The sequence below is a fragment of the Linepithema humile genome, chromosome 5 (assembly GCF_040581485.1).
Source record: "Linepithema humile isolate Giens D197 chromosome 5, Lhum_UNIL_v1.0, whole genome shotgun sequence".
Lineage (NCBI taxonomy): Eukaryota > Metazoa > Arthropoda > Insecta > Hymenoptera > Formicidae > Linepithema > Linepithema humile.
Genome location: NC_090132.1, coordinates 24,262,035 through 24,286,824, shown reverse-complemented (window position 1 = coordinate 24,286,824; position 24,790 = coordinate 24,262,035). Strand labels below are relative to the sequence as shown.

Below are 24,790 nucleotides of genomic sequence, written 5' to 3'. Positions count from 1 at the left end.
ATTATTATATTTATTTTATTTGTCTTATAACTTTGTTTATTTTATAAGTTTATTTTATAATTTTTCATGCAATTAAAAAGGTGGAGATTGTGCTTGTTTCAAACGTTAGGGTATATCCAAACAACTTGCATAATTGCATAATGCATATAAATTTATTTTATAGCGTTTTTGAATGAACGGATTTATGATCCATTCCAGATGAATTAATCACTACTTTACTATAAATTCAAGTCTTTTATTAGCAGAGACAATGCTATTAGAAACGTGATTGGTTAATTCTTAACAGTATATATACACACCTTAAAATGGCGGAACTGGACCAAACTGGACTGCTTGTGTACTATCTAAGATATTTGATTTATTCATGGTGAGAGTGTAAAAAATGGCAGCCCTTAAAGATGTTGTCTCCTTATATCAGAATTTAAAACGCGAATGGACGAAAACTCCATGTAATCTAAAAAAATGCGGTGAATTACTTAATCAATTAAAGGTAATTTACATATTTTATTTAAGAATAAATCAGTTTGTAATTAATAAAAATACTTTGTCATAACCTCACACGTTTACAGGGACTGTCAAAATGGATTGTCATTGTCCCTTAAATAACTTTGTCTTCATCTATGATGATTATTCTCTTTAACATTTAAACTGTTAAATATGTATCTAAGTAGAATTCAGATTATTATCGCATAATATTAATAGTTAAATAATAATTATTAATTATGCAGATTGGTCTCACTCATCTAATGTTTCTCCCGACGTCAAACAGCACTGCTAGTCAAAATGAATTGCTGATTGCCAGTATGTATAATTTATTTTAAGTTTTCAGTCATGTTGATGATGTGTCCAATCTTAAATCTCATTATTATTTGAATTCTAGGAGACATATTAGAAATTGGAGCACAATGGAGCATTGCCAGTGAAGATATACCTTCATTTGAACGATATATGGCACAACTAAAATGTTACTATTTTGATTATAAATCTGGCATGATGGAGTCAGCTTACAAGTATCAATTGCTTGGTTTAAACCTTTTGTTTCTATTGTCGCAAAATCGAGTTGCCGAATTTCACACAGAACTGGAACTTCTGCCTTCTGATCAGATACAATCAAATGTTTATATAAGGCATCCTCTGAGTCTAGAGCAATATTTAATGGAGGGTTCATATAACAAGATTTTTCTGGCTAAAGGCAATGTGCCTGCTGCATCCTACAATTTTTTCATAGATATTTTATTGAATACCGTGCGTGACGAGATCGGCGCATGCATGGAAAGCGCATATGACAAGATCTCTATTCAGGATGCTGCCAGAATGCTGAATTTAAATACAGAAAAAGACATAAAAGCATTTGCCGCTAAAAAGAACTGGAATCTGACGAAAGATGGTTATTTCTACTTTACCACAACTAATGAGAAGAAATCTGAGGAGCCTATTCCGAGTTCCGAATTGGCAGCACTTGCGATAGACTATGCTCGAGAATTGGAAATGATTGTGTAATGTTTATGTAACTTTGTATTTTACATTTAAATAAATATAATAAATACCTATAAATAGATATTGCTCTTACACAATGTACAATACAACATTTTTGGTTTGTAATACATATATGGAATATATATATATATATATATATATATATATATATATATATATATATATATATATAATTAAACTTGTGCAAATATATATTAAATTTCAAGTAAAATCGCATTTTGTTTGTGATAACAACTATGCTTAGTTGCATCTAAGATTGCATCTTAGATGCATTAGTTGCACTAATGCATCAGTTGACACCATTTAGTACATATTAGATATAAGTCATTTAAAATATTAAATACTGTTCAATTCAATTCAAAAATTATATAAAAATATATGGATTTTTATTAATTTGTGATTCATGAAAAAGCAATTTTTATTTTTGTATTAAAATATTAAAATTATATAGCATATAATATATAATTTATAAATAATTTCAAAATTAATAATTTTATTTTTTTTTAAATTATTACTATGCCTCTATTTAATATTTTACAAAGCAAAGTATGAAATTTATCATTAAAGGTCGATGACAAATAGTGAATGACAGCGACGCGGACAAACGGTAACATGGCGTCCAGTGTTATCGTTAGAAAATTAATTAATGCTTGTGAAACGAGAACCTGAGAGAAGTATTAAGTTAAACGATACGTAGAATTTATATTTATAGTAATTAACATACACGCGCACTTGTAATGCAGTCTTATGAGGAAGTATTACTGATATCATAACCATGAATATGTTTTTATATACGTACATTTTTTTTTACGCGCACATCTTACGTGGCAGTGTTTATCACTAAAAGATATCGAATTGTGTTAGCTTGTCTCTTGTGAACAAGACAGCTTTGCACGTAAGTAATATTGTACATTCGACAAAAAACAATAAATATAATATTCTTATATCAAATATTATGTTATTAATAAATGATAATATTACATTGAGACAATAGTAAATAAATAAATTTATGTAAATTTACAGTTAACTAAGTAAAATAAACAAAGATAAAGTAAAAATTAATTTTATATTTTTCAAAGAAATATAAATCATTGATTTTTCATTGATGAATTAATCTAATACATGATTAATGTTTAGAGAAATTTATGAAGAAAATGGAAATAATCTTTTTTTGTTATAATTTTTACAGGATTCATAGGAATGCATGAAAAGAGAAAAAAATTACAAACCATGCGTGCTGTAATACTTGTGGGTGGCTATGGAACCAGATTACGACCCCTTACTTTAAGCCGGCCTAAACCGCTTGTTGAATTTGCAAATAAACCAATACTTCTACATCAGATTGAGGCACTGGTATATATTTAAATACTTATGACATTGATGAAAACTTAATGAAAGTATTACCTTCTATACTTTTCTCAACATGTTATTAATTCTAACATGTTTAGGTACAAACAAATGTAACGGAAGTAATATTAGCTGTCTCGTATCGAGCGCAGCAGATGGAGGAGGAGTTGGTTCACGAAGCGAAAAAATTAGGAATACGACTCATTTTCTCTCACGAACCGGAGCCATTGGGTACTGCTGGACCACTTGCACTTGCCCGCGAATACTTATGTGACAGTGATGATCCTTTTTTTGTTTTGAACTCCGATATCATTTGCGATTTTCCCTTTAAACAGTTGCTTGAATTCCACGAGAATCATGGTAAAGAAGGAACCATAGTTGTCACTAAAGTGGAGGAACCATCGAAGTATGGTGTGGTTGTGTACAAGGAAGATGGAAAAATTGAGAGCTTTATTGAAAAACCACAAGAATTTATATCGAATAAAATTAACGCAGGTATAATATCGGAAATATCTATACCTTTATAAAAATATCTTATGTATTATGTGCACGTTTATGATACAAAAGATTTTATGTTTACAAAATATAGGTATGTACATTCTTAATCCGAGCGTATTGAACAGAATAGAATTGAAGCCTACGAGCATCGAGAAGGAAGTCTTTCCAAATATGGCTCAGGATGGAGAATTATATGCTATGGAATTGCCAGGCTTCTGGATGGATGTGGGGCAACCTAAAGACTTCCTCACAGGCAAGTGTTTAATACCATAATTTTCTCAAACAGTTATATACGAATTAATACGTCCATTTATACTTAATATTTATAATTTTATTTAGGTATGTCTATGTATCTTGCTTCACTAAGGCAAAGGCATCCTGAGCAACTTCATTCTGGGCCTGGTATAGTAGGCAATGTCTTGATAGATCCAACGGCTACAATTGGTAAAGATTGCCGAATTGGACCCAACGTCACAATCGGGCCCGGTGTCACTTTATCCGATGGATGTTGTATTAAACGGAGTACTATTCTTAAAGCAGCTGTGGTCAAAGAGCATGCATGGCTCGACGGGCAAGTATCAATTGCATTTATACATATACATATTTCAAACCTCGGAACACATGAAATATGTCGAAATAATTCGAAATTATTTAAACAGGTGTATCGTTGGGTGGAGAAGCGTCGTAGGACGATGGGTGCGAATGGAAAATACAACTGTATTAGGAGAAGATGTTATCGTGAAGGATGAAATATATATCAATGGCGGACAAGTTTTGCCGCATAAAAGTATTTCCACTTCTGTACCGGAACCGCAGATCATCATGTGACCAAAGACTATATTATCTAAACTCGAGTCAGTAAAGGCAATAATAATTAATCGAAACACGAATTATGATCCGGAAAGTTTTTCAACAGTTTTTAAAACATTAAATGTATCATTTTTTATTCATTTTAATTACTTTTATAAATTACATTTTCAAGATAAACTTCTGCATTAAAATATTTAAAAAATACAACTTTGATCTGTAAGAAATTACCGTAGTTTTGTTTCACTTCCTTCGAAATGGCTTTGTATGACTTAGAAGTATAAATTACGCTACTTCAGTATTGCAAAAAACATGGTCTATCAAAAAGAATTTAAACTATCTTTATCGGTAAACCTCGTACTACTATCGCGGCTGCCGTCATATACTGCGAGCAACTCTTCTTGGACTTTGCCACTGCCCTCAACATTTCGGGCTCCATCTCCACTTCCTTTTCCTCGTTATTCACAAATTCTGAAAAATTTATAAAAAATTGTCGAGTATAATCAAGATGGCAGACGAGTGAGATACTTTTAATTCGTAATACTAACTTAGAGAACCAGAGATCCAACTTTTTACGTTTACTTCAGTCCACGATTTTTCAGACGACGAAGGAATCCAATTACTCATGAAATCTGTGGTCATTTTGTCGATATCGGCGTCTGTTACTTCCCACAGCATACCCAAAAGACATGGACTAGAAATTAAATTAACGTATATATATAATTTCTAATTTTTAGATTTTAAATTACAAAGGTTTCTTAATTTTTAGATTCAAATTTGAAAAAGAAACAAATTCTTATGCATGACACACAAAGATACATTCTTCCTACCTGCATGCAATCAAATATTGATTCGAAACACCGTAAGGTGGATATCTGCCACCTGTCACATACAGTTTTCCGCTGCTACATCCGATTAATAAAACGGTAGATCTTACTCTCATCCTTTCGATTGCTTCCCCGGCTAGATATTGTATGCCACTTCCATGACCACTGTACCTATAAAAAAAATAGTGAACAAGTGATGGACTGAAAATGACTTACTGACAAAAATAAAATCTTCGTACATTAAAATATCATGATTTGTTAATGCATCTTTGAACATTTCTTCGCTAGGCTCTGTGTTGTAATAACTTTTCCATTCAGGTAGCCAGAAGTTTATAAAAAGGTTCATGCGCTTCTCCATATTATATAAATCACCCGAAGGATTAACCATACAGATTCCCATATCTGTTTTGGCTTTAATTACTTTACATCCTTCTACAATAGTATCTTCATGTTCTTTGAATAACGCGTAGACTATGTGCAAAGACGGGAGACGAGTGACAGGATGATTCTTAATAATTTCCATAGCTTCAAATGCTATGTAATCCATGTGCTTAAGAAAAAATAAAAATTTGTTGAATAGAATACAGATTTATATAAATTTCCATTAGTAGATATAATTATTCTGATGCAATATTATGACACTTACCTCATCAACAATTAGAATCAATGTCTTTCGCTTTATATTCTCCAAATCCTTTATGTATGATAATTGTCCGTAAATAGATAAAATTATGTTATTTGCAAGCTTTTTGTGTTCAGGAAGCAAAAATTGGACTGCACGCGCTATTTCGTCACGCGTGAGAAAACATGCACCTGTGGACACTTTCTTCAACAGCCATGTACACCGTTTTGATATCTCAACCCTGTGATAATGAAATAATGAAATATAATATATACAAATAACATGATACAGTAAATTCTAAATTCTTGTTTACTTACGGAGATTTGAAATCTGCTATTAATTTATCTATCATTAGATGAATCTCATTTACAATTTCCAAGTCCTCAATAGGATCAGCCATAAATAATACCCTCCATTCTCTCAACCATAATTTCTCTAATCCGTCTATAGCCGCCTGTAATTAATTACCTTAAATGTCCTTCTTGAAAAGTATATTAATTTTAACTTTACCTTCATTTGATCATCTTGACTCGTACGCATTTTCCAATAATGTTCGTGATTCACATAAGTGTTTGTAAGTACAGATTTGTTGTTATGTAATAATTTCTGAATTTCTTTGCAGATATCATAAGAAACTTGCATTGCAGGTCTCGGCAAAGTTATGCACAAGGGTTCTGTATCAGATGGTCCTGTTGGAAGCATTGTAATATGTATAGCATGCATTATGCTAGATGTACATTCTTTTTGTCTTAATATACTCGGAGATTCATATTGGGCAGTGACCTGAATCATATACCATTCTGTGAACAAAATCAGAAAATATAATAAATTGATGCAAAAACATGCCATAAGGAGGAAAAAGCAATGTACCTTTTGGCAGCTCTGAAAGTTTTGTTTTTAACAATTTATTATCTGTGAATTTTGTCTCAAACTTCACATATGTTGGTTTTAATCCATATGTTTGAGGTGCCTCATACATTTCACGTACTTTTGTTTTTTGATATCGGTGCAAAATGTGTTGCCGAAATATTACCGCATGAGATTCAATCAAATGATGAATAGCTACGAGTTCATTTCCAATCTATGAAAAAAAAAAAATATATATATATATTTCATCTTAATATCATTTCAAAGTATCCATTCATTATAAATTATTAAATATCTTTTGAAATTTTATATATATATAAAATTCATATTAAGTATTTATTTCAAACTAATTTTAATTATTTTTACTACAAATTAAATTATAATATTTAAATACCTCTAAATTACACATGGCCAGCATTTTATTCAAACTAGCATATTCAACGCTTCCCACATAATTACATCGTATATTTTCAAGTAATTTTTCTGCATTATTCTTAATTTCTTCTAATTTCTCTTTCTCGATATTTATTTTTGATTTTCTTACTTTACAGGAGCCTTTTGATCCATCATTAAAGTCATCTTTGTTGGGATGACATTCATATAAAATTTGCATAATATTGTCAGTAATGTTATCCATTATTATTTTATTCCAATAGTTCTGATAACAATAACAGCAACACAAATTCACAGCACTGTGGTTTAAATATTCAGAGAAACTTGATGAAAATTCAGACTTCTGTTAGAAAATTCGTCTGTTTATCAACTTTCTAACGATCTTATGAAACCATACAATCGTACCCAACGATCCTTTTCAATTTCTGTTCAGTAGAAACATCACATCACATAGTATTGAATTATACTTTATTATGTATGGTTGCAACTATTATTAATAGAAAATTATAATTAAAACCTACAAGCAGATATTTTTAATTAAATATTTTAGATTTATGCACAATTCTGCAAATTTCAATTTTAACGTCAGACCATGCGCATAAGGTTACTTCATTAGTGACATCTACCGTGTTTCATAAAATCTATTTGAAGAAATCATAAAGCGCGCTGCATTCAAAAATTAAGTTTACTTTTGCAAATAAATAATTCTATAATTATTTCATAAAAAAACACAACACACATTTTCTTAATAATTTTAAGTTTCCAAAAAATTTAATTATTTTGAAAATTTAGATTTACTTATAATAAAGATAAAAATTTATATGCAAAATTTATTATTGCAAACTGTAACAATTACGAACTTTTTCATATGCATAATTTTTATTTAACATATATTATATATATATTATAACAATATGTAAAATGATACTATATATCTATAGTACAATATTGCCCAATTATTATACTACAATATACAAGTAAATTGCACTCGAATTTTTATCATACAAATTCTATACAGTTATCAATATTATATAATATTTATACATTTTTCTTATTTCATCTAGACAATAACTAACCCCGTCATTGTAAGTACGAGCATTAATATTGTCCTTTAATCTCATTAAAATGTCTTAATAAATTGCAAGTTGTATGTATAAGTTTCACAAAACCAGTGATATAAAAATTATATATATATTATATGTATAGGAGATTATTATTATAAATGCTATCATGATTATATTTAATCTTACTTCATCACAGAAATTTAAACATCATTGATGCTGTTTTTAAAATATTTTGCTGCCGTAGATTGATGGAATTTTTATGTTGTGTTCTTATTATTCCAGGACTTGTGGTCCCACGAAAGATTGATTGTTTGCGATTTGATGCAAATTCTCTCCCGCATATGAGAGGAAAGGGGAGATCTCGACGTCTTCGTCGACGCTTTTCGCGCCCGCATCCAGCAACCACTTTTTATGTAAATTGAGTAGATCGACGCGAGCGGTACTTGGGCAATCTTGATCAGCAGAATCTGAATTTTTCACCGGGCTGAATTCCTCCTCGCGAATTCCCTGCCAGACTGCGAAATTCTTTGCGAAAGGAAACACACCGAACACGAACTTCTCTATTTTGATGCCATTCGGACTTTTGGGAGTAATCCTTTCTCCGTCGTTGTTGACGCACGGAATTTTTTTCTTTGCGACGTGCAAATCCAAATCTTTCTCATGATATTTATCAATAGTTTTTAGAAAATCGACAGTAAAATAGTGATTGCAAATATTGGCAGCGTTGTATACCAGTTGTCCATCAGCGTGACGCAACTCCGCTGTCTTGTTCGTAATCTCGCTGTACTCAACGACTTGATAATGATCTTCCACCTGTACCAACCAAGATATAAAAATTATTAAAACGTAAGACATATTTATGAAATAAAATGCAAAAAAGAAACATACTTTGCAAACAACGCCGACTGCTTCATTGGGGGCGGACTTCTCAATGACTTTAACTCCACAGTCCGTATCAGAGAGCAAACAGTATCCTATAAATACAGGATCCGCTACTTTTATCAAGATGTTGTCCACAGAATGCGCATGGACACTCCGAATACCGCGCTGAACCATATCGTCCAGTATCCCTTCATTTTTCAACGCGCGGTACAATCCTCCATTACCATCTGGAGCCTTGGAAACCCGATACTTCGTATCTAAGATAATTTTTCCATCGAAAGTGAAACATGGCAGCATACCTTGCTTAAAGGTCTTGACATTGTTATCTTTTAAACCGAAGTAATTATGTTCATCCAGAAAGGTGATAGTGGAGTGGTGAGTAGCTTCGCTAGTAAGAATGTACCTGCGGAAAAAAATTTATTTTGAGATTCTTGTTTACTTTGCAATATGTTATACTCATTCAACAATAACGTTTGATCAATATACCAAGTTATTTCACCGCGTTTTCCATGTAGTTGCTCTGCTATATTTTGCAAACGAAGTATTCTCTCTGCTTGCAGCTGGAATAGAGTTTTGCCTGATGGTAGACCAACGTCATACATTCCTTTAGGATAAGTCACTCCTAAACGTGTGCCTTGACCACCAGCCAATAGTATGACGGCCACACGACCCTCAGCTATTTCCTTCAAGCCATGTTCCTCATATATCTCCAATTCTTCCTTTGTTGATGTCTTAATAGAGGCAATCTTCTTCTTATCAACAGGCTGTAGTTTATCATCCAGCATGCTCTGGCCAATGTGCTGATGGGATTCCAAAGCCTTTTTAAAGTATGCCGTAGTCTCCTCCAGATCTAGCTCATTTATATCATTCTCCAGCTGGTTCCTGTCTTCATCTGTCAGTTCTTCCCAAAAACTGAGCAAATGCTCCTGATCGTACTCCTTCAATTTCTTCTTTAGACGCTCCATACTTGTCGACAATTTGCGTTTGACACTTGCAAATTGATTGTGTACAATAGAGACTATATATGTATATATTCTCTCTTATCACGCGCCGCGTTTATCGTCGCGTGCTCTCCATAAACTTCTTGATATACAATAGCGATCCACGTCACGACGCAAGCACGAGCGCGACCGGGGGGAAGAAAATGCTTCGATCGGCGGGGGGCCAGTAAACGAGCAACAGGTATTCATTGGGCTCGAGACCAGGCCTGTCCCACAGGTAGCAACCGCAGCGGCGTACCTTCACTTTCACGATTCCACGTAGCCCGATTCGATTTCTCTTATCGACCCCTCCCGCTCGGCTGGCCTCCTCTGCACATACAATCCTCCTTTTCCTTGCCACCCTGCCGTACGAGCCGCCATCGCCGATCGTACCGGCCGTCCTCGTCGTCGAGAAAAGTCATTTCTTCCGTGATGATAGGAGCAGATAACCTACGCATCCGGTCGCCTTCTTTATGTCCTTATCTACTTGTCGCGCCGATGATTGAACTGAATACAAGATCGCTGTAAAATAAGGCGCTGATGAGACGTATTACACCTTCGTGGATTTCAGGGGATTAGAAGCAGATAAGCCGAAGTTACTGCACATGAGTCAATCTTTCCGTGTCTTTCTTCCGCACACCGGCGAACACAATACATAAAAGGTCGCAGCGCGCGCAAGTGAGAAAGCGAATCACCTTGACTCGAATGCACTGCTCGCGAGATAACTGCCCGAACAGGAATTCCAATTTTTTTACTCGTATTTTATTGGTGACATTTTAAATTTTGGGAGGTATTTCACTGACTTTCTCTTCGATGCTTACCACAATAACGCGTCCTTGGAACTGTGGTTTTAGCGTGATCATGATTTCGACTTTTGCGAATTTAACTTTGCTTTGTACAATTATAAATGTGATATATATATACGTGCAAATTGATTAAAAGATATATTTGTATCTGGAAAAAATAAAGAAAATGTTAGAGAACCGATATTCTTAATATAATAAATAAGTAATTGTTATAAAATGAATAATAATCATTCCTTTTCACCTATAGAGATGCTATGATAAAATAAGATATATTGATATTTCGTATTTAATGCATAAAATATGTTTGCTGTTAATGGATCAATAAATAAATATTGAATGTAATCACAATGTGTAGTAAATAAACGCCGAATATAATAAGCCTCGTTAAAATTTAATAAAATGCTTTAATTAAAAAGCAAACAAACTAATTTAATTTCCTTATACTCTTATGCTCGAGTATCGGTTTTAAACTCTGTAAAAGAACACCAATAGTATCTATCACAATTGTACCAGCACAATGACGCATAAAGATAACATGGGTGTTAAGCTATCAAATAAAAATATAATGCTCGTTCCAATTATTGATTCAAACATTTTTAATGATCCCCGAGAGCCACGATTGATAATTTCATAAGTTTTATAATAGATTTATTATTGATTCTAATCACGTTTTCTACTAAAATTGTTTTCTCTTTGTTGTTTTTTAAATTCCGTATATATATATATATATATATAGAATTAAAAAAAATATATTCTTTTTTTAAACGTAAAACATTGAAGATACAAATAAACAAACGTAACAGAATTGATTTATATTTTGTACACTTTGTACTTGTTTTGTTTTCCTTTCTCCCTTCAAAGACTAATTATAAATCAGATAAATGCGTGAAACTTTCAATTAAAAAAAATTTTTTTTTACAATTACGTGCCAAGTAAACGCTTATTTGCTAAATTTATTTGCTAAATTTATTTGCTAAATTTATTTGCTAATTTATTTGCTAAAAACGAACAGATCTGTAATACCTTTATGACAGAATTTTTTGACAGTAATTAGTGACTCATGTTCACCGCGAGATAACGCGGCACGTTATTCAAGCACGGTGTATGAGAAAAGTATAGAAAGGATTAACCATGTTCCTCCGCTGCTGCCGCGTTGCATGCGTGTGCGCCTTGCGACTTATGAAAGGACATGACAATGATAATGATGCCACCGTTGTGTCCGGTGATGGTGAAATAACTGCCCCTACGATCGCTGGACGATGTTCAGACGACACCACAGGACGACGGGAAAGCTATGTGCAGTGTTGTGATGTGTCCGCGAAGTATCGTCAACAGTCAAGTACTCGTTTTACGCTGTAGATGTTTTTCGGTGAGTTGTTCCGCGCCCCCGTTTATCCCCTTTCCCCTCTCTAAACCGCAACTACTGTTGATTGCATGCCGCAGACGCTTGCTCGTGGCGGCGATTGAATCGCATTGACTTACGGAACATGCATTGTTGTGTTCTATCGCAATCATTAGCGATTTGTCGCGAGCGACGAAATCCGAGCACGCGTCCGAACGCCGTAGCAGGAGTGACAGTTGCAACCGTGGATTCTTCCCCTTCTCTCTTTTTCACGGATGTCTTTCCCTTTTGAAATATAATACCACGATTCGTGAATTAGCACCGCTTGATGGGAGCTCGTCTCGTCGCCCACACGTGAACACGCCTTTTCCCCGTTCCGCACGACTTCGCGCGGCACAGTATGATTTGTGTGCCTTAATTGCACTTTCTACACTGTGACTTTTTTTTCCCTCAAAAGCTTGAATATTCTATTAGCAATATTTGCTTCAACCGCACTTTTTACATCTATTAAATTTTAAATATATTTTAAAGTAAGTTTATTTATTTTTTAATTTGCGTTTCCTATATTTTTTTCGTAACTTGATGATATATTTTATCTTAAATGCTGAAAGTAAATGGAAAAATAATGTATAGACGAATTAGATTTTGGTTAATTTAGTTACAGATGCTAAATAAAAGAAACCGAATCAATTTTTTTACGAGTTACTGAGACGATTTTTAACAAGTATCTAAGATTTATATCAAAATTATATCGAAAAGTATGGATTTATTAAATCTAACTTTTATATTTTCGTATATTTGTCCCGTTTTTCCATTTATCTGAGTCTTTACTCAGAAGAAAATACGAAGAAATAAACGAATCTATCTTAAGTGCAGAAAGTACAACCAAGCGAACAGACAGCGCGAAGACTACACCCTGTGCGGTGGCGGCGACCGATTATGTTCGCGCACGCAGATAGGTTAGGCGAAGTGGTGACCGCTGCCCGTCTCTGTTTATCCGCGTTACCGAGATCGCGTCTTCCGAGTGATTCGCAGTGACCTGTCTATCCGGTCGCGATGAGAGATTCGTAGCGGAGGTTAGATATTGAGGTAATCGTTAATTGATGCTGTGAGATAGCATTGATAACGCGTGTAGGATTTAAACGTAGGTTTTAAACGACCGACGTGTTGATTTCTGCCGAGCCTCTGCTGACACGATTGCGGCCAGCCTTTTTTCAATAGACCGGTTATCGTTGCTTTTACTAATCTGTAAAATCTGGAGGGTGCTTAATCAAAGGATGCCTAATGTATTAACAATAATGTTGAACTAAACTCTGGACAATGATGTATTAAACGTTATTGAAGATATTTCTTTACTATTATTACCCAGGTTTAAAAAAAAACTATATTATATAAGTAATAAGTGATGCATGCTTGCCATATATCTTATTGAAATATAATTTTAGTTAATAATTTACATTTTTTATTATTAATTAATGAAAGAATAATAAACAGTCATAAGTATTATTTATATCTGAGATTTATATGACAGAGTATAATGCAATATCACTAACTCGATAAACTAAGATCTATTAACACTGTGTTTTGTGCTACAGGTGCCAGGTGCCTAGAACGCAGCTGGCAAAATGGGCAAGCTGTTGTCAAAGATTTTTGGCAACAAGGAGATGCGTATTCTCATGTTAGGACTGGACGCTGCAGGAAAAACTAGTATCCTTTGCTATTGTACAACCAAGAATTTTTTATATTTCAAGATTGTATTTTTTTTTGTATTTTTATTTTTGTGTATGCAACTTTATTTTCTTTTTTTTCTATTTTTAAGAGATCTTATATAATTTAACTGTACGGTTAAGCAGTATGCTATGTAGTGTATATAATATACTTCAGTCTTAAGTAAATCTATTTCCTTAATTAAATTATATCAGCAATATTGTATAAACTTAAACTAGGACAGTCTGTGACAACTATACCAACTGTAGGATTCAATGTAGAAACAGTTACCTATAAAAATGTTAAATTTAATGTATGGGTAAGTTCTAAACTATATATTATATATTATCGTAATGTGTAAAAATCTTTTAAGAAATTATTTCAATCCATATTTCCTCTTTTCTATTAATAACACAAAATTTTGTGTTTTTCAGGATGTAGGTGGTCAAGATAAAATACGTCCATTGTGGCGTCATTACTACACGGGGACGCAAGGACTTATTTTTGTAGTAGATTGTGCGGATCGGGATAGAATCGACGAAGCTCGCCAAGAACTCCATCGAATTATAAATGATAGAGAAATGCGTGATGCGATAATTTTAATTTTCGCTAATAAACAAGATCTTCCTGATGGTAAGCAATCTTACAGATCTATATAGATGCCAGATATATTTGTATAGGTGTTTGGCGCAATATTTCAATTCTAAATTTTTTTTCTTCAGCAATGAAACCGCACGAAATACAAGAGAAACTGGGGTTAACTAGGATACGAGATAGAAATTGGTACGTTCAGCCATCTTGTGCCACAACGGGAGACGGGCTTTATGAAGGCCTTACGTGGTTAACCAGTAATCATAAATTATGAGCAAATATTTATTTTTCACAAATTAGCTATATATATATATATACGGAGAATACACGTTTGCTTTGTATTTTTATTTTAATTTATCATGTGGAGGCTCTGTCAAGACAAACAACTGACAATGATAGATATGACGAGGTCTTTTTTCACAAGCATAGTTATATTGCAGGTGCAAAAAGGGGAAAAGAAACAATATAAAGACAACTATTAATGGTGTGTTCCAATAATATCTATACTAGGTGAATAGTAATTTATTGTAAAACGAAGTACCAAGGGATGTGACCTTTGTTATTAGCTATTTATCCCAGTCTATGGAAATAATTACTTGAATAAGGTTACACGACAAGTTTAATATCGCTCTGTACATGTAACATATTCACACAAGTGTACTATTTCATGAGACACATAAGCTGTACAAGTTAAAAAAAAAAGAACAAAGAATTACGAGAATCTAGTTACGATATTTAAGGGGTTCACAAATATTCACAAGGATTAGTATACTGTATAACTTATCTTTGCAGGACCTTATCCAATATCTATGTAATTGTTATTCGAGGGGAGTTGCGTTTTTCGAGCGGAAAGTACCTCAAGTTTTTAACAAATCACAGATTTGCTAGATTTTTAACTCCGCAATATCTTGTTGTCAAAAAAAAAATGCTATCTAATATGTATTGTATATTCATACATATATAGTCAATGAATATCATACGCGAGTAAATTCACAGCACCTACATTGAGGCTTTATATAGTGCAGCGAGATTATTCCGTTAATAAACATTCTTGCTATTTATACTTCTGTGCCGAGAAATTGCTCATAATTCATTGGTTTTTGGTATCATCGTCTTCCAGCTCGATAAACCATGTATACATTTTAATTGATTCCCATCTTTTTTGTTTGTCTCGATTATGCTGGGTGCACGCATGCATTTTTTTTTTTTTTTGACGACGTTTTAATCGAGATGCAATGGTGTCTAACGTATCATCGGATTTCTCTTTATTACGCACAAGTCGCAGAATATAGCAAGCAATGCAACACGGAGTTATCGGTTTACTGATATTGTGAGCTCAAAAACCAAAAAAAAAGACGAAGAAAAAAAAAACTAATGTTACAAAGAGCGTAACAGCATTGAATCTGCCAATATTTTTTACCATTTAAGTGAGTATCGGATAATAAAGCGTATTAGTATTAGGTCGCAACGATCAGACCATTAATCTAACGGCATTTTACGGATGAGATAAGTGTTTCCGTGACTGTTTCCGTTTCTCATAGCATAATCCATAGCGTAAGATTAGTAAGAACCTACTTCGAGATTCATAACTGATTCATATAGAAGAAGTTTACAAGTGTTCAAAGTGTTTGTATGATTATCGAATTAAATTGAGTTATACGAGTAAATAATAGTGATGATACACTATAATTCGTGAATACATTGACATCTTATTTACATTCCACGGTAAATTAGCGAATTGTTAGAGAGGAAAATGTTTTTAGTTATATATTGATAATCCACGTGGATTATAAAACCAGAGATTTTTTCAGACGTAAGTTCGTATAAACTCCCTCAGCATCCGTACCATTAATATTAAGCATTTCACTTAAGAAATTGCGTCAAGTTAAGCACATCATCGTCTGTGTAAAAAAAGAAAAGCATAATCAGGCTTTGGAAATACTGAGCAGTTTTCCAAAACACATTAGCTATATTAATTAGTACTCTATGGCTACGTATTTGTACAACTTCATCATCGTAATCTGCATTTTTAACAATGTTTCGATATAGCGGTATCATTACATGTTGTGTACTAATTATATAAAAAATATAGATATATATTCTTTTAAATGCAAGTATGATAAATTGTTATGTTTTATCATCGGCTACAGCAGGAGCCATTCTCATTACATGTAATGTTATGATGTTAATTGACAAAATTTTATGTATATAAATATGTTTGATAATCTAAGCGTAGTGTTTTATGTCGAGCTTTTTATGTATGTTCTCCATATATCCAATAACACGCTACAAAGACAAACATACAAAATTATGATAATAATAATAATAATAATAATGGATGAAATACATATAGTAAAAAGATAAAGATGGCACAGGTTTCACAAGGACTAATATACAAGAAATATAATCTCATTCTAATTTTGATAAAAAAAAAGAATTCGCACCAAGCAGATAAGTTTCAGAAAGATAATAAACATTAATTTTTTTATATGATGAAGATACATTTGTTACATGGATGACAAATTTTGTTCTTGCAACAGCAACGACAAATTAGAGGCAATTTAGAACCATAGAGTATTTTACTTATCAATATCAATCAATATTTTATTTATTAATATCAATCCAAAGCCTGAACAAGAATTTTATAGCATTAGAGAAAAGTCTATAATTCATAGGAATATAATTATTATAATTTTATTATTACATATGGCGAATTGTATCCAGTAGTGATTCAATAAATTTATGTCAGAGTTTCTTTCAGAGACAAAATAACGAAAAGGCCGATAAAAATAAGATCAAGACAACGGAACTCTAAAGTACGCAATTTTCAAATCCAGCTCGTAACCATTTAGAATACAGATGTGTGGCTTGCTACGATTTTTAGATAATTTAATATTTTCAGTGTTGTATAGAAATCTTAAAATTTATTATTGCTATTGGAGAGAAATGCGCTGAGGTTTTTACTCGAGATATATAGGAAGCTTACAGTAATACGTCATCCCTTTTATTTATGCATATATATATATATAGATATACGTATCCTCTTTTAGTTAAAGAGAAGAATATCCAGGTGTGATTTGCCATTTATAAAACTAACGACTTTTGATAATTACATCTTATCAGGGGCCATACAAGAAAAGTTAAGGCTCATTAAAGCGCTTCGAAATATAAGAAATAATGACAACGTAAATCGACGCTATCAGCTTACACATGGATCAACGCTATTAGCCAGAGAATTCCTAATGCACCAATTTATGAGAATACTTCCAAGAATGAAATATCTGCCTTAAAAGGAAGGAAGCTCAGCGAGTCAATAAGTGTTGCAATTGATTTACATATTCGCTATTTATTCCTATTGTTTGAATAAAGTCTATAGCATGTTACACTTTTGATTGTGTGTCTCAAATGTTATAAAACTAGTACGTGTAATTATTTGTCGTTTGTGAAACAAGAGCTAATTAATATATACTTTAGAAATTTTCATTGAACCAACGAACAATCGATATACTCTCTAAGATGCGTAGGAAGAGCGGATTGTCCGCTAAGAATCTCGGGCATTAAAATAATTTGAATTAAGAGCGTTTGCTGGTGCAGCAGGAGCTTTTTGGTTTATGGTGTATATGAAATATAAATATATAATAAAAAAATGCAATATATATAAATATATAATAGCAATTTTTACGAAATCGGAAATTGACGAAGCTAGAAAGTATATATGTACTTGTATATTACTATCATTTGTATAATAAAAATTTCTTTAAATTGTGCATTCTGCGGTATACATGTATCATGCATAAAACACACATTTGTTATTTATGACAATAGTAGGAAAAAATATTAAGGATATTATACAATTTTTTTTATATATATACTTTAATGCATGTCCTCAATTCACATAAAAATATTAAATGAAGTAACAAAGTAAAATAAATAATATTATTTGAAAATCAGAGAAGTCGTGACTTTATTGTTTTAACAGTAAATATGATTAGTTTTAAATATCAGATATTATATTAGTTTTCATATTCTTTATTTTAGTTTCCAAAATATTTATCACTATATTTATTACTAAATCGAAATATTTGATACAATATATATATAACCCACAAAAAAAATATATGTCATGTACTTAGTATGTGCTCTGCATTTTACGAAAGTAAAGCTATATAAAATCGAATTCTTAATACAGATAAACGCCAAGATCTTACTAATTTTATGATATTTTTGCACTTAAAAAAGAATCAAAATATTTTTCCTAAAAAAAATTAACAGTGGAGATGTATGGATCATATCTACATATAACTTTTCATTGTAATGTGTAAAATCAATGGCAGCATCGATTTCTTAGTTATCACAATGTTGCATTAATTTCAGTTTAATTACAAACTTATAGATTCACATATGAGATTCGTGTAATCGAGCATTTTTTTGTTAGACGAAATATAATATATTAAAAATAAGCTAGTTTCATCATACATTGTTTTGTTGCTAATTCGCATGTAATCTAACTGCATAGACTCTAAAATACTATATATATATATATATATATATATATATATATATATATATATGTATGTATATATATATATATTTGTTAAAACGTTTGTAATATATACATTAGAGCTAACAGTTAGTACGTCATAAAAGCTTTCTTAGAACTGCGAGATTCAGAATCCTTCATAAATATATTAAAATGTTGCGCTTGGTTCATAATCGTGATTTGAAAGATCTTAATTTGATAAAATAGTTTAAACACGAATATCCGATCAGATTTACAACATACTTAAAAATCGCTTTACTGTACAATCAACAACACGATTATCTCGTATCTCTCATGCGATAGATATCTCAAATACTTCCTATTTCGATATAATCTTGTACAGATTTGTAATAAATGGTTGGATGCTATCTGCTGGGTCGTTGCTCTTCCACAAGCGCTATTAATCGCTGTCGAGTTTTCTTATTATTTTGACACGTAGCCGAAATTAATCCGACTAAATGTTTAACTGAATATTCCTACAAAACACAATCATACATTTTACGTTATACAATGCAGATCAGGCGTCGTACGTTTATAGTATCACGAATTAAATACCTTGTGCTCTTTGATCCATTCTTCAAAACTATTCTCAGGAAAATAGTAAGCTTTAATATATGACTCGGCATACTCTCTATGCGGCATAGGTCTCAACAATGTCACCTTCTCGAACTTTGATCTCAGCTGTGTGAAATCGAGTTGCATCAGAGCTCTACCACCATTCGAGCACTTTTTGGCATAGGAGAATCTAGAATGGTAATATAATACGTTTTATTTTTAAGATGGATTTAATACATTTATAATATTAAAGAATTCTCTCTCTGAGAAATATAACAATAAAAATTTTCTATACCCTTCCACTAAAGTGTGTGTGATTAAGTGAGCCACGTTTTCCCATACTGCATTACAAACATCCACGCTTAAAGGAATATATGTTCCAATGGTGTTAAGTCTTTCGTTCAAAGTGCATACCTCCTATGAAAAGTATTAAATAATTTTTAATATAACGAATTATAATGTCTCTGTTAAACAAATTAGCGACACATACTTGAATTAGCGTGTCGATGTAATTAGAGTGTTGAGACATGACGTCCGTCACTTCCCAATTTACTTTGCTCATTAAATTTAAGATGTTCGCAACGTCAAATGCTTGCGATGCTACCGCCATGTAAACTGGTTTTCTCAAATCTGCAGTGGACGCTACTGTTTGCATATAAAACTGATGCAAAAATCCTCTTTGAGGACTGTTGGCAATAAGATGCTCTAAGTAAGGCTTTAGGCCTTCGTATTGTTGTCCTAAAAATATTAGAGACTCGACAGCTACAATACGTTCCGTTAATCCGTGAAGTTTCTCAGGCTGCGACAAATTCACAATGGATGAAAGCTGTGGTTGTCTTACTTTTTCGTAATTTGCATTGCCATTTTCTTCCATTGTATCGTTCTCAGAGATAATGAGATTTTCTCTGATTCGCGTTAAAGATAACTTTAATTTCGGGCTGTATAATGAATCGCTGTTGATTTGCTGAAAGAACAGACATATTCTAAATCACACTCTAGTTGTGTGAACACGATTAAGAATCATAGAATGTAAACTTACGAGATCCGATGTAAAGAATAAATGTACTGTGTAGAAGCATAGTTCGAAAAATTGTATCATGCTCTGTATGACAGTAATCGCGATCGATCGTAAAAGCCTGGACATCTGTAGGTACTTGCCGCACACTCTCAGTATGCTTAACGTCGTGTTCGTGACCATAGGTCCGGATTGTTTGAGTTTGCACTTCTTTTTATTAACTTTCGTATGGTCCGACTCATCGACGTAATCGTGCTTCAGTTCATCGGGAATATCATCATCAGACTCGTCCGAAAAGTATGCGGGTTGATCAATCTAGATAAAAATACACAGATGATCAATAATACAGATCATTTTGAAAATTGTTAAGATATATTATTCAATGGCTTTTGTACATCATCGTGTATTAAGATATCTTCATCCATAGTATCGTCCAATCCTATCGTGAACGGTGACGAGCCGCCCTCTAAATATTTCTGCAAATCGATGCCCGTAGAATTGTCGCTGTCGCTTAAGTTTGAGCTGTCTAAACTGTTCCACATTTTACAGTTGTTAAGTGAAGGTTTCAAACTACGAAACTCTAATAACTGGGTAGCCATGAAATTGGACTTTACAGGGCACAATTCCCAACCGTCATTTTCCAGGAATATTCTCAGCTCATCCAAGCGAGATGCGTGATAATTAGAGAAATAGGATAAGGACTGCTTTCTAATGGATTCCTGTAAATTCTCAGATTTGAAACCACAAAGCTCTTCCCCAATTTCCATCAATCTGTAATTAAAATTAATTAACAGATATTTCAAAGATGATTTATTTGATTTATTCATTATCAAGTGATAAATACATTGTTATTTATTATCGATTCACTTACCTATTAACTATACTCAATATCTGAACAAACTGTTCAAACTTGATGTATGTCAAATTAGCATTCATCAGATATATTGATATCTTTGTTTCCACATCCTGCCACACGCGAACTTTGGTATGCTCTAATTTTTGCTTAACATATTGCTTATTGAATGTCGCCTCCAAATCCTTAACGTCGGATTTACACTCCAATTTGTCCTCTTGCGCATTGTGCCAATTTACAATTAGATAACACGATATCAATATTGTCCACAATGATTTGCACAGCTCTGTTAGACAAACTATGTATTTATCATGGGGAACATCCTGACACACTTGTTTATATTGTCTTTTCATGTCGCCTCCTGCATAAGAGTGAATGACAGTCAACGCAGTGCTCTGAATGGCAGTGGTAAAATGCATATGCAATTGATCCATGGCGGATTGAGTCTTCCCTAGTAACATATATGCCTCTTGAACAGAAGAGTATACTGTCACATCGAATTGAGTACACATAGTAGAGAGTGTACTGTCTAAGGCATCTTCCACTTGTTCTAAAATCTCTTGTAATTTCCCATTCAATGCAGCGATACAATGGAAATGCTTATAAGTTTGAGCTGCTCTTTGGCATTCCAAAAGAAGCGATATGGCTCCAGGATAATTTCCTTCTTTTAGTAACTCTTGTAGACGATCTCCCGTACGTTGCTGATAACACATACATTAGTTACACATGTGATATAGAAAAATTTTTTCTGTTTACTTCATGTGAGGTTAAGTTAAAATATACATCATTCCTTAGTATAAAGTTTGAAAGATGAATATAAAATATAAAGCAACTTACCAGCGTCTTTATAGTATTTAGACTGTTTAATAGTTCCTCAATTACTTGTCGTCTCTGATAATTAGCTAATATGCCTAAGCTGGCTGTTGTAAACTGTTTTTTGGCTAATGTTAAATCTGCTCTTCCCATTTTACATATTTCTAGAGCATCTTGCAATTGTTCCTGCAGCAGCAGAATCTTGTCGAATTCTACTTCACAGGCACTCTGGTTTTCTACAATAAGCTTGAATACTTTCTTAGAGACTGCTTTATGTTGTTGCTTGAGTTTTTTGTAACATTTCTCAAGTTCTTTAGGATGCAATATTGTTGGTAATTTCTCTAATTCATAACGTATTGGATTAAATTTACTATCAGTAGTATCAAAGTAAATATCTTCAATAGAATCTAATATATCTTGATCTGGTATAGGCTCGCTCTCTGTTGACTGATCAGCCTCTGAACGAAGATCTTCATGTTTTTGTGGGTCAGGTGGATTAAGCAAATCGGGATTTAAACCCATAAGCGGTATTTTAGTTGCATTCTAAAATGTAACCAATAATCATAGATTATATATTTATTTTAATAATATAAGAAATTAAGTATTACTTTCTTGGAGATAAGTAATATAAAATTATAAAAATTAAACAAATATTCTTTAGAATTATACATTGCATACACATTGTTTTCACACGACCAATATCAAAACTATATTTTTTCAATTAATTATTAGCAATTACACATTATTAGCAATAATTTCCTCTAAAGTAAATTAGGAAGGCAAAAAGAGTGGAATGTTGCAGAACATGACATTGTTTGACAGCGAAATGTCAAATTCAATTGTATGTCGCATAACCTAACCTCTGCAATAGTGCAACGCAGTAACATTTACTTCGTACAATATTTAATTATGAAATATTATTCGCAAAAAATAACTTGCCTGCTTGTTAATGAGGCCGAAAAACTTAAACTTCAAATCTTCCATGATGTCAGATTGCATTGTGACCGTCAAACCAGACACACATTCTCATCTGTTTACTTGATCGCACTCGGCTGATGCGCCTTGCGTTAGCGTGACATTTCTAGGAAGTAGAAGCGGTATAATCTCGATCGGACATCGATGATCCTTTCGGTCACTATTGGCGAAGATTTTAACTTGTATTTTGAAAAACTTATTATTTGCGCTCGTCCACATGCAATACGCGAAATAATAACAATACCGTCAAAAGATTATCAACAACGATCCCTTTTGAAGTTAGCCAAGCATTTATTGGCATTTATACCACGTATTTCAAGAGCCTTAAGTTTCCAATAGTGGATGCGCTCTACGCCGCTATGTTCAGGTGTGTGCACAGAATCAGATCGAACGACGCCCATGGATCACGTTTCAGTTGAGTTATCTTTGTTTTACATTATAAAGAAGGAAGAACAGAATCTTTAATCGATTCATAATCGATCCATAAATATGAGATCCTTATAGATGCATGCAAATGATTGTTAACTACATATATAGGTAATGTCCATATTATGCAATAAGTATTCTTAAAATGGTGAAGGGTAAAAATAAAATAGTAACGAGATCAAGTAGCTACGCAGGGTTGCCCAATCGATTGCAATCTACCGGTCGATTCTTTGTGATAAGATCTTCACACTTTGATTTTTATTTCGTTTGATTCTATTATAAAATTTATGTTTGTAATTTTTATATTTATTTTGTTCCTATTAATTTATATTACAACACTTGGTTTGTCTCGATTAATATGTTTGATAAACGTTGAAATCACATCTTAATTTTGTATTTTTTCCTCCGTATATGGATAGATTGCGTGTCGCTCTATCAAAAAAAGTAGCTCGCATGTACAAAAAGATTAGGCAGCACTGCTAATATCGCATATGACGTAGGATATCCTAGACATAGCAAGTCGATTTCGTCGATGAATTTAAAATCATTAAATTTATGATACTAAATACTGGAATTTCTTCTATAATTAATTCCATTGAATAAATTTTCATTTTTATATTTTTGACTGTACAATTATTATTGACGAAATAATATGATTCATATATTTTCAAACAAGTATTATGATTTGTTTCGGAAAAAGTTATTTGTATTAATATAACATGAACTTTATGTTGAATCGGACAGACATGTAATATGGATGTAATTACTTGCCGTTATGTCATTTCTCTGGAATAATCTTTTGAGGAAAAAAGAAGTGTGGCAGAAAAAAAAAAATAAAAAAAGATGTGTGGGATGCGTTGTGATCCAAGTAATATCACGTAATATCAGGTAATAACTTGGATATCGGTGGTATCCAAGTAATTACCTGAATCGCAATTCATCTTCCTGAAATTTAATAAATCGACTTTCGAGGTTAACAGGCTTCATAAAATTCCAACATTAAAGTAAAAAACTTCTATATTAGAAGAAAAATGGTTTTCTGATAAAATTATAAATTGTATTACATTTACAAATTTATTTGATTATTTGATAGAATATAATGTTTATATAACATCATATAGTAGATATAATGTATTTGTTTTTATTATTTTTGCCATTTTATATATTAAAAATCATGCTTATCAATCATGTAATTGTTTTTAATATAGTTTGGCAATAAAGCTGTTATCTGATGTATAATATTTCAGAATGTATGGCAAATATGTCCCATGTGGTGTCAAGGATTTCATCTGGCTCTTTGCGCTTTGCGATTGAAAGTAATCGATATCGTTGACGATGTTATATCACATAAGCGATACTCGGCAATATCTACCACAATTAACA

The 24,790-nt window shown here is 32.5% G+C and overlaps 6 protein-coding genes across 10 annotated transcripts; 3 read left to right on the top strand and 3 right to left on the bottom strand.

Moving 5' to 3' along the window:
* Positions 1–332: 332 nt before the first annotated feature.
* Positions 333–1,558, top strand: Rpn12 (regulatory particle non-ATPase 12). Its single transcript, XM_012371961.2, has 3 exons — positions 333–490; positions 729–801; positions 881–1,558. The coding sequence occupies exons 1-3, from the start codon at positions 383–385 to the stop codon at positions 1,498–1,500; spliced, it is 801 nt and encodes a 266-aa protein (XP_012227384.1). The 5' UTR covers positions 333–382; the 3' UTR covers positions 1,501–1,558.
* A 504-nt stretch (positions 1,559–2,062) lies between these two features.
* On the top strand, positions 2,063–4,376 carry Gmppb (GDP-mannose pyrophosphorylase B). The gene is made up of 6 exons (XM_012372179.2): positions 2,063–2,392; positions 2,687–2,850; positions 2,946–3,339; positions 3,434–3,595; positions 3,682–3,913; positions 4,002–4,376. Exons 2-6 carry the CDS (start codon positions 2,698–2,700, stop codon positions 4,168–4,170), a joined length of 1,110 nt encoding a protein of 369 aa, XP_012227602.1. The 5' UTR covers positions 2,063–2,392; positions 2,687–2,697; the 3' UTR covers positions 4,171–4,376.
* Positions 4,259–7,572, bottom strand: Sse (separase). The gene is made up of 9 exons (XM_012372178.2): positions 6,860–7,572; positions 6,469–6,679; positions 6,109–6,398; positions 5,916–6,052; positions 5,623–5,839; positions 5,216–5,526; positions 4,980–5,147; positions 4,698–4,843; positions 4,259–4,620 (listed from the first exon to the last, which is right to left on the bottom strand). The coding sequence occupies exons 1-9, from the start codon at positions 7,100–7,102 to the stop codon at positions 4,481–4,483; spliced, it is 1,863 nt and encodes a 620-aa protein (XP_012227601.1). The 5' UTR covers positions 7,103–7,572; the 3' UTR covers positions 4,259–4,480.
* A 146-nt stretch (positions 7,573–7,718) lies between these two features.
* Positions 7,719–12,288, bottom strand: mmy (UDP-N-acetylglucosamine pyrophosphorylase mmy). 3 transcript variants are annotated; one of them, XM_012372050.2, is made up of 4 exons: positions 12,073–12,288; positions 9,291–10,306; positions 8,811–9,207; positions 7,719–8,735 (listed from the first exon to the last, which is right to left on the bottom strand). In XM_012372050.2, exons 2-4 carry the CDS (start codon positions 9,767–9,769, stop codon positions 8,196–8,198), a joined length of 1,416 nt encoding a protein of 471 aa, XP_012227473.1. In that variant the 5' UTR covers positions 9,770–10,306; positions 12,073–12,288; the 3' UTR covers positions 7,719–8,195. The 3 variants fall into 3 exon arrangements, with proteins under 3 accessions (XP_012227473.1, XP_012227472.1, XP_067211017.1); XM_012372049.2 differs by lacking the exon at positions 12,073–12,288 and adding an exon at positions 10,606–10,743; XM_067354916.1 differs by lacking the exon at positions 12,073–12,288 and having other exon boundaries at positions 9,291–10,539.
* Arf6 (ADP-ribosylation factor 6) lies at positions 11,737–15,614 on the top strand. 3 transcript variants are annotated; one of them, XM_012372054.2, is made up of 5 exons: positions 11,737–11,959; positions 13,528–13,639; positions 13,855–13,958; positions 14,074–14,272; positions 14,362–15,614. In XM_012372054.2, the coding sequence occupies exons 2-5, from the start codon at positions 13,558–13,560 to the stop codon at positions 14,502–14,504; spliced, it is 528 nt and encodes a 175-aa protein (XP_012227477.1). In that variant the 5' UTR covers positions 11,737–11,959; positions 13,528–13,557; the 3' UTR covers positions 14,505–15,614. The 3 variants fall into 3 exon arrangements, with proteins under 3 accessions (XP_012227477.1, XP_012227478.1, XP_012227479.1); XM_012372055.2 differs by lacking the exon at positions 11,737–11,959 and adding an exon at positions 12,729–13,021; XM_012372056.2 differs by lacking the exon at positions 11,737–11,959 and adding an exon at positions 13,030–13,301.
* A 1,942-nt stretch (positions 15,615–17,556) lies between these two features.
* Vps50 (vacuolar protein sorting 50) lies at positions 17,557–23,405 on the bottom strand. Its single transcript, XM_012372048.2, has 9 exons — positions 22,946–23,405; positions 22,031–22,549; positions 21,212–21,894; positions 20,736–21,111; positions 20,365–20,655; positions 19,816–20,289; positions 19,621–19,742; positions 19,326–19,515; positions 17,557–19,246 (listed from the first exon to the last, which is right to left on the bottom strand). The coding sequence occupies exons 1-9, from the start codon at positions 23,003–23,005 to the stop codon at positions 19,136–19,138; spliced, it is 2,826 nt and encodes a 941-aa protein (XP_012227471.1). The 5' UTR covers positions 23,006–23,405; the 3' UTR covers positions 17,557–19,135.
* Between the last annotated feature and the right edge of the window lie 1,385 nt (positions 23,406–24,790).

Excerpts from the sequence above, each read along its gene's own strand:
- Rpn12 (XM_012371961.2), top strand. The coding sequence starts at position 383 with ATGGCAGCCCTTAAAGATGTTGTCTCCTTATATCAGAATTTAAAACGC. Across the intron at positions 491-728 it reads AATTACTTAATCAATTAAAG|ATTGGTCTCACTCATCTAAT; the intron begins GTAATTTACATA and ends TTAATTATGCAG. Across the intron at positions 802-880 it reads AAATGAATTGCTGATTGCCA|GAGACATATTAGAAATTGGA; the intron begins GTATGTATAATT and ends TTTGAATTCTAG.
- Vps50 (XM_012372048.2), bottom strand. The coding sequence starts at position 23,005 with ATGCAATCTGACATCATGGAAGATTTGAAGTTTAAGTTTTTCGGCCTC. Across the intron at positions 21,895-22,030 it reads TAAATACTATAAAGACGCTG|CAACGTACGGGAGATCGTCT; the intron begins GTAAGTTGCTTT and ends ATGTGTTATCAG. Across the intron at positions 19,247-19,325 it reads AATGGATCAAAGAGCACAAG|GAATATTCAGTTAAACATTT; the intron begins GTATTTAATTCG and ends TGTGTTTTGTAG.
- Sse (XM_012372178.2), bottom strand. The coding sequence starts at position 7,102 with ATGGATAACATTACTGACAATATTATGCAAATTTTATATGAATGTCAT. Across the intron at positions 5,148-5,215 it reads ACAAATCATGATATTTTAAT|GTACAGTGGTCATGGAAGTG; the intron begins GTACGAAGATTT and ends TTTTTTTTATAG. Across the intron at positions 4,844-4,979 it reads CAATATTTGATTGCATGCAG|TCCATGTCTTTTGGGTATGC; the intron begins GTAGGAAGAATG and ends TTTAATTTCTAG.
- Gmppb (XM_012372179.2), top strand. The coding sequence starts at position 2,698 with ATGCATGAAAAGAGAAAAAAATTACAAACCATGCGTGCTGTAATACTT. Across the intron at positions 2,851-2,945 it reads TACATCAGATTGAGGCACTG|GTACAAACAAATGTAACGGA; the intron begins GTATATATTTAA and ends TAACATGTTTAG. Across the intron at positions 3,596-3,681 it reads ACCTAAAGACTTCCTCACAG|GTATGTCTATGTATCTTGCT; the intron begins GCAAGTGTTTAA and ends AATTTTATTTAG.
- mmy (XM_012372050.2), bottom strand. The coding sequence starts at position 9,769 with ATGGAGCGTCTAAAGAAGAAATTGAAGGAGTACGATCAGGAGCATTTG. Across the intron at positions 9,208-9,290 it reads AAACGCGGTGAAATAACTTG|GTACATTCTTACTAGCGAAG; the intron begins GTATATTGATCA and ends TTTTTTCCGCAG. Across the intron at positions 8,736-8,810 it reads CAGTCGGCGTTGTTTGCAAA|GTGGAAGATCATTATCAAGT; the intron begins GTATGTTTCTTT and ends TGGTTGGTACAG.
- Arf6 (XM_012372054.2), top strand. The coding sequence starts at position 13,558 with ATGGGCAAGCTGTTGTCAAAGATTTTTGGCAACAAGGAGATGCGTATT. Across the intron at positions 13,959-14,073 it reads ATGTTAAATTTAATGTATGG|GATGTAGGTGGTCAAGATAA; the intron begins GTAAGTTCTAAA and ends TGTGTTTTTCAG. Across the intron at positions 14,273-14,361 it reads TAAACAAGATCTTCCTGATG|CAATGAAACCGCACGAAATA; the intron begins GTAAGCAATCTT and ends TTTTTTCTTCAG.